Here is a 13,319-nt window from a genome sequence, read left to right as displayed (position 1 = left end):
TCTACCTAATATTCTATGTTTAGTGGCTGCACTATAGAGTATCTCTACCAAGATCTGCATCTCAATGAGTTATATGCGGAGGGAGGGATAGGTCAGACAGCAAGCATCCAAATGTGGATATGATGGCGATGAAGTGCTCCCAGGAGATCCCCATGACGTCTCCGCGGAGAGAGAGATCACAATCGTAGCCAATCAGGATTGACAAATATCGTGATTTCGGCACTTGAACCCGGGGTTCTGGGGGTGGCTTTTGGTGTGGTATCAGGGCTTTGATGTCGCCATACGATGGGCCCGTGTCGTGCTCTTGATACAGCCAATTGGCGTGAGGAGAGCCGTGGAGGAGTTGCACCCGAGGAATAGCGAGGTTGAAATGGTGTGTGAGGTAAGCCTCTCAGTGTGGATTCGTCTTGCGCCGTCCATCAAAGGCACTCGCATGTCAGTCATGGTCAAGATGCTGCAGCATGAGATAGGATGGATCATGGTCGACGGGCTTGGTTGTTATCCAGGACAAGGCAAACAATGACCACGCCGTCATTTTCGATCAAGTCCCACTTTAAACGCACGTTTTCTATACCTAATTTATATTCATGTCTTCAAGCATGTCTCCAATAGCCTCTTGATCAACGTTGCGATTCAAGAGATGCACAGTGACCCTTTACACTCGAGCCTTGTGATGCTGTCACCCAACTTGGCAGTTTCAACATTATCACTCGCTATAATATTATAATTGTTAATGAGTTTAATTCATTTCCAGTCTCACTCTTGCGTCGATAATGACAAGTTTCAGCCGGACTTCTTTGCTGGTTCTCCAAGTTTCCCTTTCACCACCAAGACAACCATCTCAACACACAGAGTAGCCCATCGCATTTTCCCAATTTCTGACATACCGCAAAGACTTTTAATTGATTCCATATTCATTTTTTTTCCCCTGAATTCCTTTTCTTTGTCCTCTTCTCCCCGCCCGCAAAGCCCTGTCAAGCCCATCACGGTCGACGAAAGCTCCTTCCTCTCGGTTTCCAGACAGTGCACGTGACGCACGCCCCTGATCTCTTGCATACCTCGACTCCTTCCATTTCATTGCACTCCAATTCTTCCATCTTCATCATCTCCAGTTGGTGAGAAGGGCCGTCCTTGGAGCTCGCCTGACGCTGTGCTCGATACGCCAAGAGTCTATCCTATACGACTAGACCTCTTCCTCGCAGCGACATTCCCGATACCTTCGCCGCGATCACCTGCCCTTCCATCCGCTCTACTGTCGCTACTTCGCCGAAAGATCCCACCATGTCCTCTCGAATTCTCCAAGATGCAGGTATATTGGAGCTTCTCAACTGCCTGAGATCCTCAAACGCCAGCGACTCGAACGAGCAGGACGAAGCTTCACCCAACGCCAACTGCCCCGAGCAAGTCATTCGCGACACTTGGAACCGCCTGCGTGACGCCTAGTGGGCGGTCGCCATCCAAGTTCAGAGAGATGAGGAAGCAAATGGCCGTGCCTCAGACGACGTCAGCCTACTCGACTGGCCAATCTTTATCAGACAGCAGATCCCCCTGACCTCTCTCAAGGTCATTCTTCATGCCATCCACTCAGACGATTGGGCTCGCGCTGCCACAAAGTCCCAGCTTACTGGCCGTCTCCTCACACTCTCTGTTCGATTTGGGCTGGGGACAAGAGTTCAAGAACCGTGGCTTCTCTTCCTCTACCTCGGCCAAACGGTACCGTTGAGTCTTCGCCTCGTCAAGAAACTCAACGCGTGGCTTACTGCCAATGAGCACATCGATACCAACCTCGTTCTCCCTGCTATCACGGAACAATCCATTCGCCGTCATGGCCGCCAAACCCAGTCGCCTTACGCGGTCTTCGAAGTCGACGTCGACAGAGCAATACAGTACTTGGATCAGCATCATCCGCGATCCAGTGCCAGTGTCTCCACCCCTACTTCCTCTCACCACCAAACCAACAGAACCACACCCGAGAGAAATGAGACGAGAAGTGATCCCAACGGCAGTGTTGATGGCAATGTTGCACGCAGCGGGCAGCGCGTTCTACGACCTCGAACATTCAGCCAGAGGGATGATACAGAAGAGCAAGATGAGCATGAGGCTAACTCCAGGAGGAGAGTCCGCCGCCTCCCTCGTGACTCAAGTGAAAGCTCTACAGCCACACCAGAGGCTGGCCGACGTGCAACTCAAGGTACATCAATCATGACACCTCTTGGAGTTCCTGACATCTCCCTCGGAAGAGTGGAGTCTCCCTTGATGAACTTTTCTGGGGGGCACAGGGGACGTCAGAGTGCGGATAGTACTGGCAATGTCGGGTCACCAGGACTGGAAGCACGTCTCAATGCCCTGAGAACTCTGATTCAGTTCGGACCAGCTAGAGAGATCACCGGCAGCGACCCGATGGCTCATCAGACACGAGGCTTGTTTGACTCGATCACTCATCTTTCGCAGCTTGCACTCGCCGCATTTGGACAATTAGAGCAACAGGACAACCGACGAAGCACCTCGAGTTTCTCAGATCGAACGTCGCGCTGAAAGGACGTGAGGGAGTCAGGTTGTATGGGTTTTTGTCGCATAATTCTGGGCCAGCAAGAGTGTCAGGGGCTTGTGGAGTGTTGTTGCGATTGCTATGAATAAGTTGGCACCATGTACTTCCAGTTTGTGCTATTCTATCACGGTCTAGCAAGAGAGTTGCTTCGCCAATTATAACAATGCTCTCATGTCGAGATGATAGTGCAATCTCAGTTCATCAACGGATCAGTCACCCTCCACAGAGGTACCATAGAAATAGACCTAGATGATCAACGTGAACCTGGTCGGTGATGCCACCACCTTACAATGAAGCGACCCCGAGCCTCACAGACTAATACTACAATCCCCCTACATTGGAACTCAATACTCTCTAATATTCATGGGTTTCTCAGGCCCGCAACGCAATTGTCTTTCAGTTCTCGCATCTGCCAGGGCGTAACCCAAAATCTCCTCACGTTATTCAGAACACCCGGTAAGCCAAATCACGTCAGAGCAGGTTCAAATGTCGCAAAGGCGGAGTTTCATGCCTACAAAGTTGCTTGAGCATCGCCATAGACCATTCTGCGCTGTTCCGGGCAGGAAATGACTAAATCGACCCCAATGCTCTTTAGCTGAACCGGGCGGCCATGGGCAAGGAGTTCCACAACTCATTAGTGACTAAGCGGAGGACTACTAAATAACGCAAAAGGTCCAGTTGGCCGAGAGTTGTTGTGCTCACCAATCTTCCTCTTTATTATCGTCCTTTACACTATTCGGACGATTCGTTCGCCAGGGTATTCTTGAGAACTCAGCATGTCACTTCCTGCCTTACTCTACAGCTCGAATCATGAGCCACTCTCTTGTGTGGACATGCACACCGTGGGAATGCCGACCAGAATTATCTTGAGCGGCTACCCAAACATCTCAGGCACGTTGCTTGAGCAGCGAACACAGGCAAAGCTACATCATAATTACATACGTACACGCTTGTTGCAAGAACCTCGAGGACATTCGGGCATGTATGGGGCCGTACTTTGACCAGAAACTGAACATACAAGATCAGGCGAGGCCCACATGGGAGTTCTCTATCTCCATGGCGAAGGATATAGCAACATGTGTGGACATGCCACGATAGCCGTTTGTCGGCTCCTTATCGATCTTCAAGACACAGTGCATTTCCCAAGGAGGCATGGCCTCGTATATAACGCCGAAACGAGAAGTGTGCGACTAGTCCTGCATACTCCGGGAGGGCTTGTGGAGAGCGACGTGCCGACAATCCAAGATGGCGCTCGATCAGATCCAACTCGCCCCGTGAGCTTCGTCTCTATCCCGGTTTTCTCGCTGGCGACTGACCTTTCGGTCGATATCCCGGAACCTTATCGGTGGCCAGAACTTGCAGACCGCCTGAGTGTCCCCCTTTCACTAGCCTGCGCGAGCGCCGTGAGCTGTCATGTTGACATAGGCGAATTAGGGTTCCCGCCCTTTGGGGAGGTCATCGACATCAGTTGCCTCGATTTCGCAACACGCCAGCTAAAGGCAGCACTGAACAACTCAGAGCTTGCCAAGTCACACTTGATGCTACCAAATCAGAGCGATACTTGCGTTTACGGGGTCATGATCGAGGACAAGAACACAGGGTCTCCAGCAGAAGGGACGAATGGGGCCGAAACAGGCATGTATTTCTTTGGCGATCAACATCTGGACAGATCACCCACCGGAAGCGTTGTAGCTGCACGAAATGCCCTCAAGTATGCCAAGGGAGAGCTCAAGGTTGGAGAGTCGTGGACATATCACTCCGTCTTGACCAACAGGCACGGCAGCGAATACGGGTTCGTCGGGAAAACCATGCGTCTGGTAGAAACTGAGGTTATGGGGCAGAACATTAAGGGCGTCGTGGTTCAGGTCAGTGGACACGCCTATTATTCCGGGGTAACTACGTATGTAATCGAGAAAGAGGATCTCGTCGGCCAAAATGGGTTCCTCCTTGAGCATCTGGATAGACAAAGTAACAAGTAATTGACACTATCGAGAATTTGACGTGAAACACTTCTGCAGGCCCCATAAATGACCAATATGACGCCTTTATAGAAGCCAACGTTCAGAGGAGGGCAGCCATTTTCTTGGTCGAATACATTACATGGGAGGCTGTCGCTAAACTTCCGCCTTCGCCGGGAAAGCTCCATTTCAGGCCCCTCTTCGGCGAATAGCATTTATTATTATGATCAATGACTTGACCTTTCGAGGTTATCGCTTGACAAGATTTGCTGATGTTGGCGTGCTTGATCTGGGTAAGTATATGATGTTGAGGTTCAAGAGGAGCATGTGTTTTACGGCGTACTTGGAACATACATTCCCCTCACTGTTCGACATTTGGCACAATATCCAGCTCTCCATTTCTCTAAGGCTCGGTTTGGTAGGGTCACTGCTCCAGATGAAGTATGGAAGGCCAGATGAAGCAGCAGAATGAGTTGGTGCATCCAGTACAGCCAGCACGGCCAGTACCATCGGCGCACGAACGCCGTCGCGTGCTGTTAAAGACTGATGCTGTCGTCTTACCGCTCCTGACGATTGCTATGACATTGGGTTTCCTGGACAAGGCAAGGGCTCTTACTTTATTCTCTCAGATCCTCGATCGCTAACGAAAACAAGTAGAATGCCTTGTCTTTCGCGGCTCTATGGGGCCTCAAGGAGGACACGCATCTCGTCGGCCAAGAGTACAGCTGGCTCGGTAGCATCTTTTACTTCGGCTACCTCTTTGCCGAGTTCCCCAACCTGTGGCTTATCACACGGGTGCCAATCGGAAAGTACATCGGCGGGTGTCTAACAGCGTGGGGGGCTACTCTGTGCCTCGTGGCTGTCTGCCACAACTTTGCCGGCGTGGCCACCATTCGGTTCTTCTTGGGAGCCTTCGAAGCTTGTTTGCTGCCATGCATGATGCTTCTCAACTCGATGTGGTATCGGCGAGAGGAGCAGCCTTTGAGGACCGCCATCTGGTGTAATACCCTTGCCGGCGTGTTCGGTGGTATCTTGGCGTATGCCATTGGCAAGATTGAGGGCCCGTTGGCAACTTGGAAGGTTCTTTTTTCATTTTCGCCTTTGTCATCACTCAGGAAGCTAACTTGGATTCTCAGTACATATTCATCATTTATGGGGTCGTCACTGTCGCCATGGGCATCGTGACCCTGGTCTTACTCCCTGACACTCCAGCAAATGCCTGGTTCTTGAAGGCTGAGGAGAAGGTTATCGCAGTCCAACGTGTCGCAGACAACCAAACAGGTGTAGTACGGAGCAAAGTCAGTATAGAGCATTTCTATTCATTCTCAATCTCTGACTGGGAGCACTCAGAACTTCAAATTTTCACAGATTAAAGAAGCCATCCTTGACCCCAAATGGATCATATCATCTCTCGGCGTCTTCGCATTCTCAGTTACAAACGCCAGCATCACAAACTTCAATCCTCTCATCATATCTGGCTACGGCTTCTCACAAAGCCGAACAGCGTTGCTCGCAACGCCCCAGGCAGCTATTGCCATGGTGGCTCAAGCAGGGTTCTCGGCAATCACTTTTTATGTACTAAATCTTCGATGCCTATTCTGGGTTCTTTCAGCATGCCTCGCTATGGTAGGCGCCATCATGGTACACGTCCTCGACGCAGAGCTATACCGAAATGCCAGCCTAGCAGGCGTTTATCTCATGGGTTTCTACAATCCTCCCTTTATTCTAGCCGTGAGCCTACAGACTTCCAACACATCCGGGACAACCAAGAAGAGTTTCGTGTCTACTTCCATAGCAGTTTGGTATGGTTCGTACACCTCCACTCCTCAGCTTGATTTCTCTCACTAACGCATGAGAAGCTCTTGGAAACATTGTTGGTCCGCAGTTCTTCCTCGAAACAGAGGCCCCTCGTTATCGGACAGGCATCGTCGCCCTTGTATGCTCGTTTGCTGCTGTGGCGGTTTGCGGTATCTCTTATGGTGCATTTTGCATATTTGAGAACAAGAGGAGAGACCGAAAGTTTGGGAAACCCAGAGACGTAGCTGAGACTGGGCTGGTTGTCGAGGAGGAGGACTTGACAGATATCGAAAACACCAACTTTCGGTACACGATATAGAGAGCGAACAAGAGCCTTGTTACAATGAAATGAGGAGGGAGGCTTCATCAATGATTATTTGAGAACTTTCGGATTTTATATAGCTATGCTTCCCGAATCTAAACAATAGACGCAACATAACTGTGTATTACAACCTCCGTCGCCCCCCTTCTTTCTCGCAAAGGTCATCGTCAAAAGGCAACGCAGCTTACCACAAATTAAAGACGCCATTCGGCACATCGCGTCGCTTCAACGGGCTGGAGGTATCATTCCTCGTGACGTTCTGAATGGTACAACCCTCAGTCTCATACACCTCGGCATATGTACCCGTCAGAACAGCTCCCAGCCACTCAAAAACGGCAGAGAGACCGTACACAAACTCCTCCGAGTGCGTGCCAACCGAGTTCCGCTGGTACAAGATGTTGGCACCGACCTGGCAGTATCTCTCGATGAGGGCATCCGTGTCGGCGACCTTGCTGATCTCATCGTTGATGGCCTTGTAGGCGAAGATGGGCCATTGAGGCACGCCGTGATAGCCCATGATGCCATCGCGATTGATGATTCTTTGAAGCTTGGGGTCTCGGAAGGTATCGAGACCGTCTTTGAAGAAGTCGCCGATATCAACTCCGGCATATGCGACACCAGCCTCGGGTGAAGTAAAACCCAAGGCAGCCAGGAACCCGGTCTTGTTGTACGGTCCCTCAGTCTTGAGCTTGGAGATCAAATATTTCTGTACCTCGGGGTATTGGCTGGTCAGGCCGAGGATAGCGCTTGGGGCCAATCCAGCGCCGTCTTGGCCGGTGATGGACTCGAGAACGCTGGTCAAGTTGGGAGTCAGGCCTCCCAAGGCAGCGCCGACGATGGTCTCTGACAGGTCTGGAGCGTATTGAACTGCCAACTCAGACGCCCACTCACTAGCAAGGGCACCTCCAGAGTATCCCCAGAGAGCGACACGAGGCGAGGTGGTGTTCAGACCCAGGCCGAGGGAGAGCACAGCACGAACCGAGTCAATGGTTGCGTGTCCAGATATGACACCAGCAGTGAATGACGCCAATGGGCCTTCATAGTCTGGTACAGAGATGAAAAGCCCCAGCCCCAAGACTGTACCAAAAGGAACGCTGGCATCGGCATCATACAGAGTGTAGCTAGGGCTGGCGTCAACGTCGGCAGAGTCGTATGGCACCTGGTAAGACAGGAGAGCAGCCTGGTTAAAGTTGCGTGCTGCAGTGCTATTGGGTCCTAACTCTGGCACAAACAGGGTGGTGACGGCCCACGTGGGCTTATACCGGCTATCAGTCGTCCGGTAAAGAATGTTGTACACGGCCGAACTGTTGCCAGTAACATTGGTCAAGTTGCCGGGCGCAGGTCGAAGACGCAGGACAGCGCCAGGCTCAGCATTCTCGAACCCGTCTGGTGCAGTATACCATGGATCCTGACTCGGTGGGAGGGGACCGGCGGAGGATCTTTTGTGGAAATGGGAAGCTTGGGTGGCAGAGGCAACGCTCAACCAAAGGCTCACGAGGGCCAAGACACGATGGAGAAGAGCCATGTCGCATAAGACTCTACAATTGACCTGAGAAACAGCAACATCAGATTGGCAATGGCAGGATTTTGTTCATCAGGTCAACTACAATACAAGACCTCAATGACGCGAGCGAAGCATGGCTGAGCCGAGTGATCCGAGTCCGAGAAGCATGTCAGCCAAAGCTGCAGCTGCGGCGAGCACAGTTCGCATAGCCGCGATGTTGTTTGTCCTACGGACATTATGGGAATGACGATATAACGGCGTTAGCCTCTGGGGCTAGCCATCTTGGCGAGGGTGCGACGAATCACGAACAAGCTAATTGGGGAGTTGATGAGATCAGCGTCGATCATGGGCCTGATATGGAGCATCAGATGGGGCTCAGGATTCAATGTTCCACTCATCCCGACACGGGACGATCATGACGGTATTTCACACGGTACTTGAACGGTCGCTTACAGACGGAAGGCTTAGCTGCCAAGCTGCCAAGCTGTCTATGCTGAGGCCCGGGGCGGCGAATGAGACGAATCTCGTCTGCTTACCCCAGAACCAGGCTGGACAAGAGGTTGGGGGCAGTCCAAATTGGCATCATCCGTAGGACAAGATCTCGCCTGATGTCTAAATATGCAATGCCAGGCTCACCTCAGACATTTCTCAAACGGGACATGAGATTCAAGCTTGTGTATGGACAAGTCCACGAGGTTGGAGCTGGACAAGACATCAGAGCTTCTACGCGAGCTTATTGTCTCTCATCAGGCTATGCGTATCACCAGGGCGAAACCTAAGCTTCGGCCTCGCGTCAGAGCCATGCGTGGAACAGGGTACATCGACTATACCGACGGAATTGAAGGCTCCCGGGATAATGCCAGAGAAGGAACCAGTTTGTCAAAGACAGACACTAGTGCAGTCAGACACTGCAACCACCAGGGCATATTTTCGCATGGCCCGAGATGTCTCGCGATCCAGTTCAAGGTCGGCAGAATCGAGACACCCAACTTGGTCGTGGACTGTGTATACCCGTCGATCGTTTCCGAATGTGCGCCCGTCGAAGTCCGGGGCCATGGCATCGGCAACGGGAGCGCGACGCGATGGAGTGAAGACGTAGGCAGGGAACGCGTTTCGTGTCGGTCGGGGAGTCGAATTTGGGAATATTATCTTCGATCGAAGCGATCGCGAGGCTGTCAAACACATGGTGTCGTCGCGCAATGTCGATGCTGAATATGAGGTTGGGTGGACGAGGGCATATACATCAAGCCCATTCCTGGTGCTCGATCCAATCTATTGCCATAGCCATGCGCAAGAATCTCCGGGGTACAAAACATGCCTCTTTGGAGGCGGTGCCGAGTGGTCGCACAAACGCGGTGGCAATGTCTTGCTTGTCGCGGGGTACGACGATGCTGGGCATCTATCGTTTGTCGATCAAATGATGCTTTCTTGGCGGCTGAAGTCCGTGTAACAGGTGCCCAGTAAGGCTTATCGGTGGCTCGAGCCCGCTCGTCCGTCAGGTGGCATGCGCATTTATGGAGTATCGCATCTTATCGATAAATGGGTGGCTGGGCTTGGTGTTGAGGATCGCGAGATTGACGCGTCGAGCGCGTATTCGGCGTCTTTGTTCACTTCATGCGATCAGCACTGATGAACACAGATCAAAGGTAGAAGCATAAAACAATGCAGATAAGAGGAAGATGCCGGGTTTTAACATGACGGGATGCCATCGATTGCGCCATATACCTACCTAGCACTAGCTGTCAGTCACGAAAGGTAACATGGCGATGGCGAGCTTGGTTAGTCGACCTAGCCAACCAACACAGCCAAGACAATATGCTGCATCACCACATCATAGGCCAGCCGTTATTATTGTCGTTCAAGAAGGCGATATGGCAGCCCGGATCAGAGAGATAATTCGTTGATTGCGTATCACCCAAATCTCCCCGCCTCGCCCTTGGTGGTGATGGTGTTGTCACGTGCTGTGCTCCATCCATCAGCGAGTCGCTGTCCATAAGCCCAGCAGCAGAGACAATTAATGGTAAACACTCCAGCTTTAAGTTTTTGAAATGTAATGAGTATTGCGTGTAGATCTCCCGCGACTTTGGCTCCTTGTGATACTTTTTCTTTTAATGCTTGTCAAGTGTTGAATGTGTGCTAAAAGCTATCCAGTTCTCCATTATGACCAACACAGAATGCGTTTCTACAGCGCTGAAATTTACACGACAGTCACACCGAATCATCAAGACCAAGACTTGAAGAGCTAAGAAACCGAAAACAAATGATGTTACAGAAGGCAGAAATGCCAATTTCCAATAACAACTCCTCAGTCACTCATTGAAGCATCATTTGCCCATCTCACCCAGTTGTGACACATTACCCTACAGCGACGGATCTCTCGGAACAACCAAAGCTACCCTCGGGCTGCCGACACTTTGCGGCATTTACCAAAGATTCTACTACCGGCTGACAGAGCCAGCTTTCCCATCATTGTCCCCTCTGATCCTCCACCGTGTCATACAGTGTCATCCAAGGGCACGCATTTCAACCTCATGCTTGACGTACATGGCACTTACATCAACATTCGCGACACTCATTCAGATCAACAACCCAGCTGTAACTACACAATTGCCATTGACACCTTGCAGGCACTCAAGATCATGTGCCGAGGAAACGGGACCGGATGAAGATCAGCCGCGCCACAACAAAATTCATTGTTGGCATCCTCTCAGCTGGCCAGGCCCTTCGATCTCGCCGGACTTGGTTGATGGTTCTCGATCGTACAACAATACACGGACAGATGGCTCTAGAACACTGAAAAGGATCGTCTAGAATCTCGTCACGATCGTCCCTCACCGTCTCATGGGCTCTCACTAGCAGTAGAGCGATCGTGTAGAGCCGCCGATCTTTGGCGCAGTGACATACCCGTACACACATATCAGCCACAGGGCAAAGCAAGACGGTCCATGAACCGGACACTGCTTAAACAGAAGAACCAGCAACCTTGATGCAATCTTCTGCCCAAACTGATCGGCCAACTTCCATCACAGTCTCCTGTTGACTACGAGATAATCTCACAGAGGCTATCCGCAGGCTGTCGGCTCCGGTCAGAAGGCGCCACTCATTCTACGCTGCAAAAAGAAGAAAACAGTATTGGAACTAACTAACCAATGGTCGCTGCCTAGCCGGCTCCGTGGGCGAGTTCAGCCCCGTTTACTTGCGGGTAAGACCGGCGAGTCAAGGCCAGACGCCATAGGAACACTGTAATTTACCCCTGCCGAAAGGTGGAGGAGAAGATCCGTTTGTGGCTTTGCGGTAGGGGCCGAAAACATAGCATCCAATCACAAGGCGGAAACCAGAAAAATGGATTGGCCGTTAGGTCCCCGAGGCTGAATAAGGGGGCATTACTCTTGGCATTTTGTTCCTTTTCCTACTTACAACCCCGCTTGCCCCTGAGTTGTGCAAAAGCCGGTACTGATCTGAAGCCACTATTGATTCTTTTCTACTCCACGAGCCGCTGAGGATAAGGCCACCAACGGTCAGAGACAATGTCAAACAGGAGAAGAAGTGGGAGTGGCGGGTTACCTTGAAACCATGTGTTTGACCCGCTCCGGAGATGTCTAGCAGCTAGAGAAGTTCTCCCCTGGTGTCTGAGAAGCCACAGTTCGGATATTGTTTAGCGGTTTGCAAGCGTAGCCCTCCAACTGTACCCATCACTCGCGAACGGCCTCCTCGGCGAACTCGTCGGGTGACGATGAGTCGATCAACGTCCAGACCGACAGAAGCTACCGGGGAGCTATTGGAGCCATCGGGACCGCTACACAACCAGCGCCAGCACATTGTCTGACATACGTAGCAAGCGTGAGCGCCTTGGGCTCATAGCGGGTCCTCGGTCCCTCATGTCCAGAGACGTATGGTTGGAGCGACAGGCCGGAGCACGCTATTGCCTAGCTACTCGAGCCACCAGAGCAGTTCTCGCGACTTTCACGTCAAGGCGAGGGACCTCGGCCGTGGCGGCCACCAGTCTGGATTCGCTGGCAAGTGGTTAGACAGTCGGCGTGAGTGCGGGATGACCAATCGGCAGCGATAGCAGGCGAGGCTAGCAGGGGCATCGCAAAGGTCCCAGCAGATTCCGAAGCTATCGAGACGATCCAGTGACATGGCGTGGTGTGGCGTGTGTGGCCTCGATAGACTGATGAATAAGGCCAACATGCATAATATGCATAGAAATGACAGCCAAGGCTCGGCTCTCGGGCGGGAATGGTAACGCTGGGATCATTCAGCCCTGACCAGAGACGCCACGTGCCTGGCCAGTGTCGACGCCTCGTCCCTGATGCGGCTAGCTGTTTGTGGGGGGCTGTACCTCCTTTTCCAAAACCGCGGAACAAGCACCCCGGCCAGCCAAGCATCACGCTCGATTTAGCCAATGCCGTGCATGCCCAGACTTGTTGGGCTGAGGGCTTGGCCAGTTGGAGAAGCACTTGGTGTCACGATCTGCAGCCGTCGGACCATCGGGCGTTTGTTTTGAAGGGAATAAAATGAGAGGGATCTTGGGAGAGGAAAAGGAGACACAGTGGATAGGGGGCAAAAGATCTTCAGTCCAGAGGCCTCTCCGCCAAGCAAGAGATCTCGACCACCAGCTGCTGGTGAGATTCTGCTGTAGCATCCAGGGCTGAGCACGACCCTGAATCTCCGAAGCCCCAGCCCCTCTCGACCAGAAGCTTGGGTCTGTCTTCCTCGATTGATGCATACCCCGTCGACGCTAGTGCTCCATGAAGCTATTGGCATGATCACCCTTGCTTGGGCCTCGCCCTGGGACCGAGCTCCTGCAGCCGACGGTCATCGGTGGCCCCGGGGTCACTGAATGGGGAAAGTGTTGGTTGAGATCTCGTTCGTGGCGAGCTGATATATGGGGATGAGCTACGGACTCTCCTGGACCAGACCCTTGATTCGGGAAGCCGGCATTTGACCGGGGAGGACAAGCAAGAGCCAACATAGGGCCAGTCTCTTGGCGGTGATGTTCCGGATCGTCCCCAGCATGATGTAGGTGTATGTAGGCTGGTGCCATTGCTCTGAGCCAATCGACGCATCATCAGGGACCTCTGAGGGCCTGTGCCGTCCCCATCCGACTGAGATGTCTCTCCCCATCCTCATGGGTCATGACAGTTTTGTCTCATCCTTAATCGAGCCCGATAGAGCCGTGTCCGTGGA

At 52.2% G+C, this 13,319-nt stretch overlaps 3 protein-coding genes across 3 annotated transcripts; 2 read left to right on the top strand and 1 right to left on the bottom strand.

The window, feature by feature from the left end:
• Window positions 1-1,281: 1,281 nt before the first annotated feature.
• LRP88_00388 (uncharacterized protein) lies at window positions 1,282-2,535 on the top strand (the record flags this gene model as incomplete). The annotated part of the gene is made up of 2 exons (XM_083237102.1): window positions 1,282-1,411; window positions 1,463-2,535. The coding sequence occupies 2 exons, from the start codon at window positions 1,282-1,284 to the stop codon at window positions 2,533-2,535; spliced, it is 1,203 nt and encodes a 400-aa protein (XP_083106993.1).
• A 1,590-nt stretch (window positions 2,536-4,125) lies between these two features.
• LRP88_00387 (uncharacterized protein) lies at window positions 4,126-6,622 on the top strand (the record flags this gene model as incomplete). The annotated part of the gene is made up of 5 exons (XM_083237101.1): window positions 4,126-4,413; window positions 5,164-5,586; window positions 5,643-5,804; window positions 5,857-6,313; window positions 6,366-6,622. 5 exons carry the CDS (start codon window positions 4,126-4,128, stop codon window positions 6,620-6,622), a joined length of 1,587 nt encoding a protein of 528 aa, XP_083106992.1.
• A 187-nt stretch (window positions 6,623-6,809) lies between these two features.
• On the bottom strand, window positions 6,810-8,150 carry LRP88_00386 (secretory lipase-domain-containing protein; the record flags this gene model as incomplete). Its single annotated transcript, XM_083237100.1, has 1 exon — window positions 6,810-8,150. The coding sequence occupies one exon, from the start codon at window positions 8,148-8,150 to the stop codon at window positions 6,810-6,812; it is 1,341 nt and encodes a 446-aa protein (XP_083106991.1).
• Window positions 8,151-13,319: the final 5,169 nt, after the last annotated feature.

Source organism: Fusarium phalaenopsidis (assembly GCF_050370095.1).
Source record: "Fusarium phalaenopsidis strain FUZ10S chromosome Unknown contig_32276, whole genome shotgun sequence".
In the NCBI taxonomy this organism is placed as follows: Eukaryota; Fungi; Ascomycota; class Sordariomycetes; order Hypocreales; family Nectriaceae; genus Fusarium; species Fusarium phalaenopsidis.
Note: the sequence above shows the minus strand (reverse complement) of the source record. Positions and strands in the feature narration are given on the sequence as shown.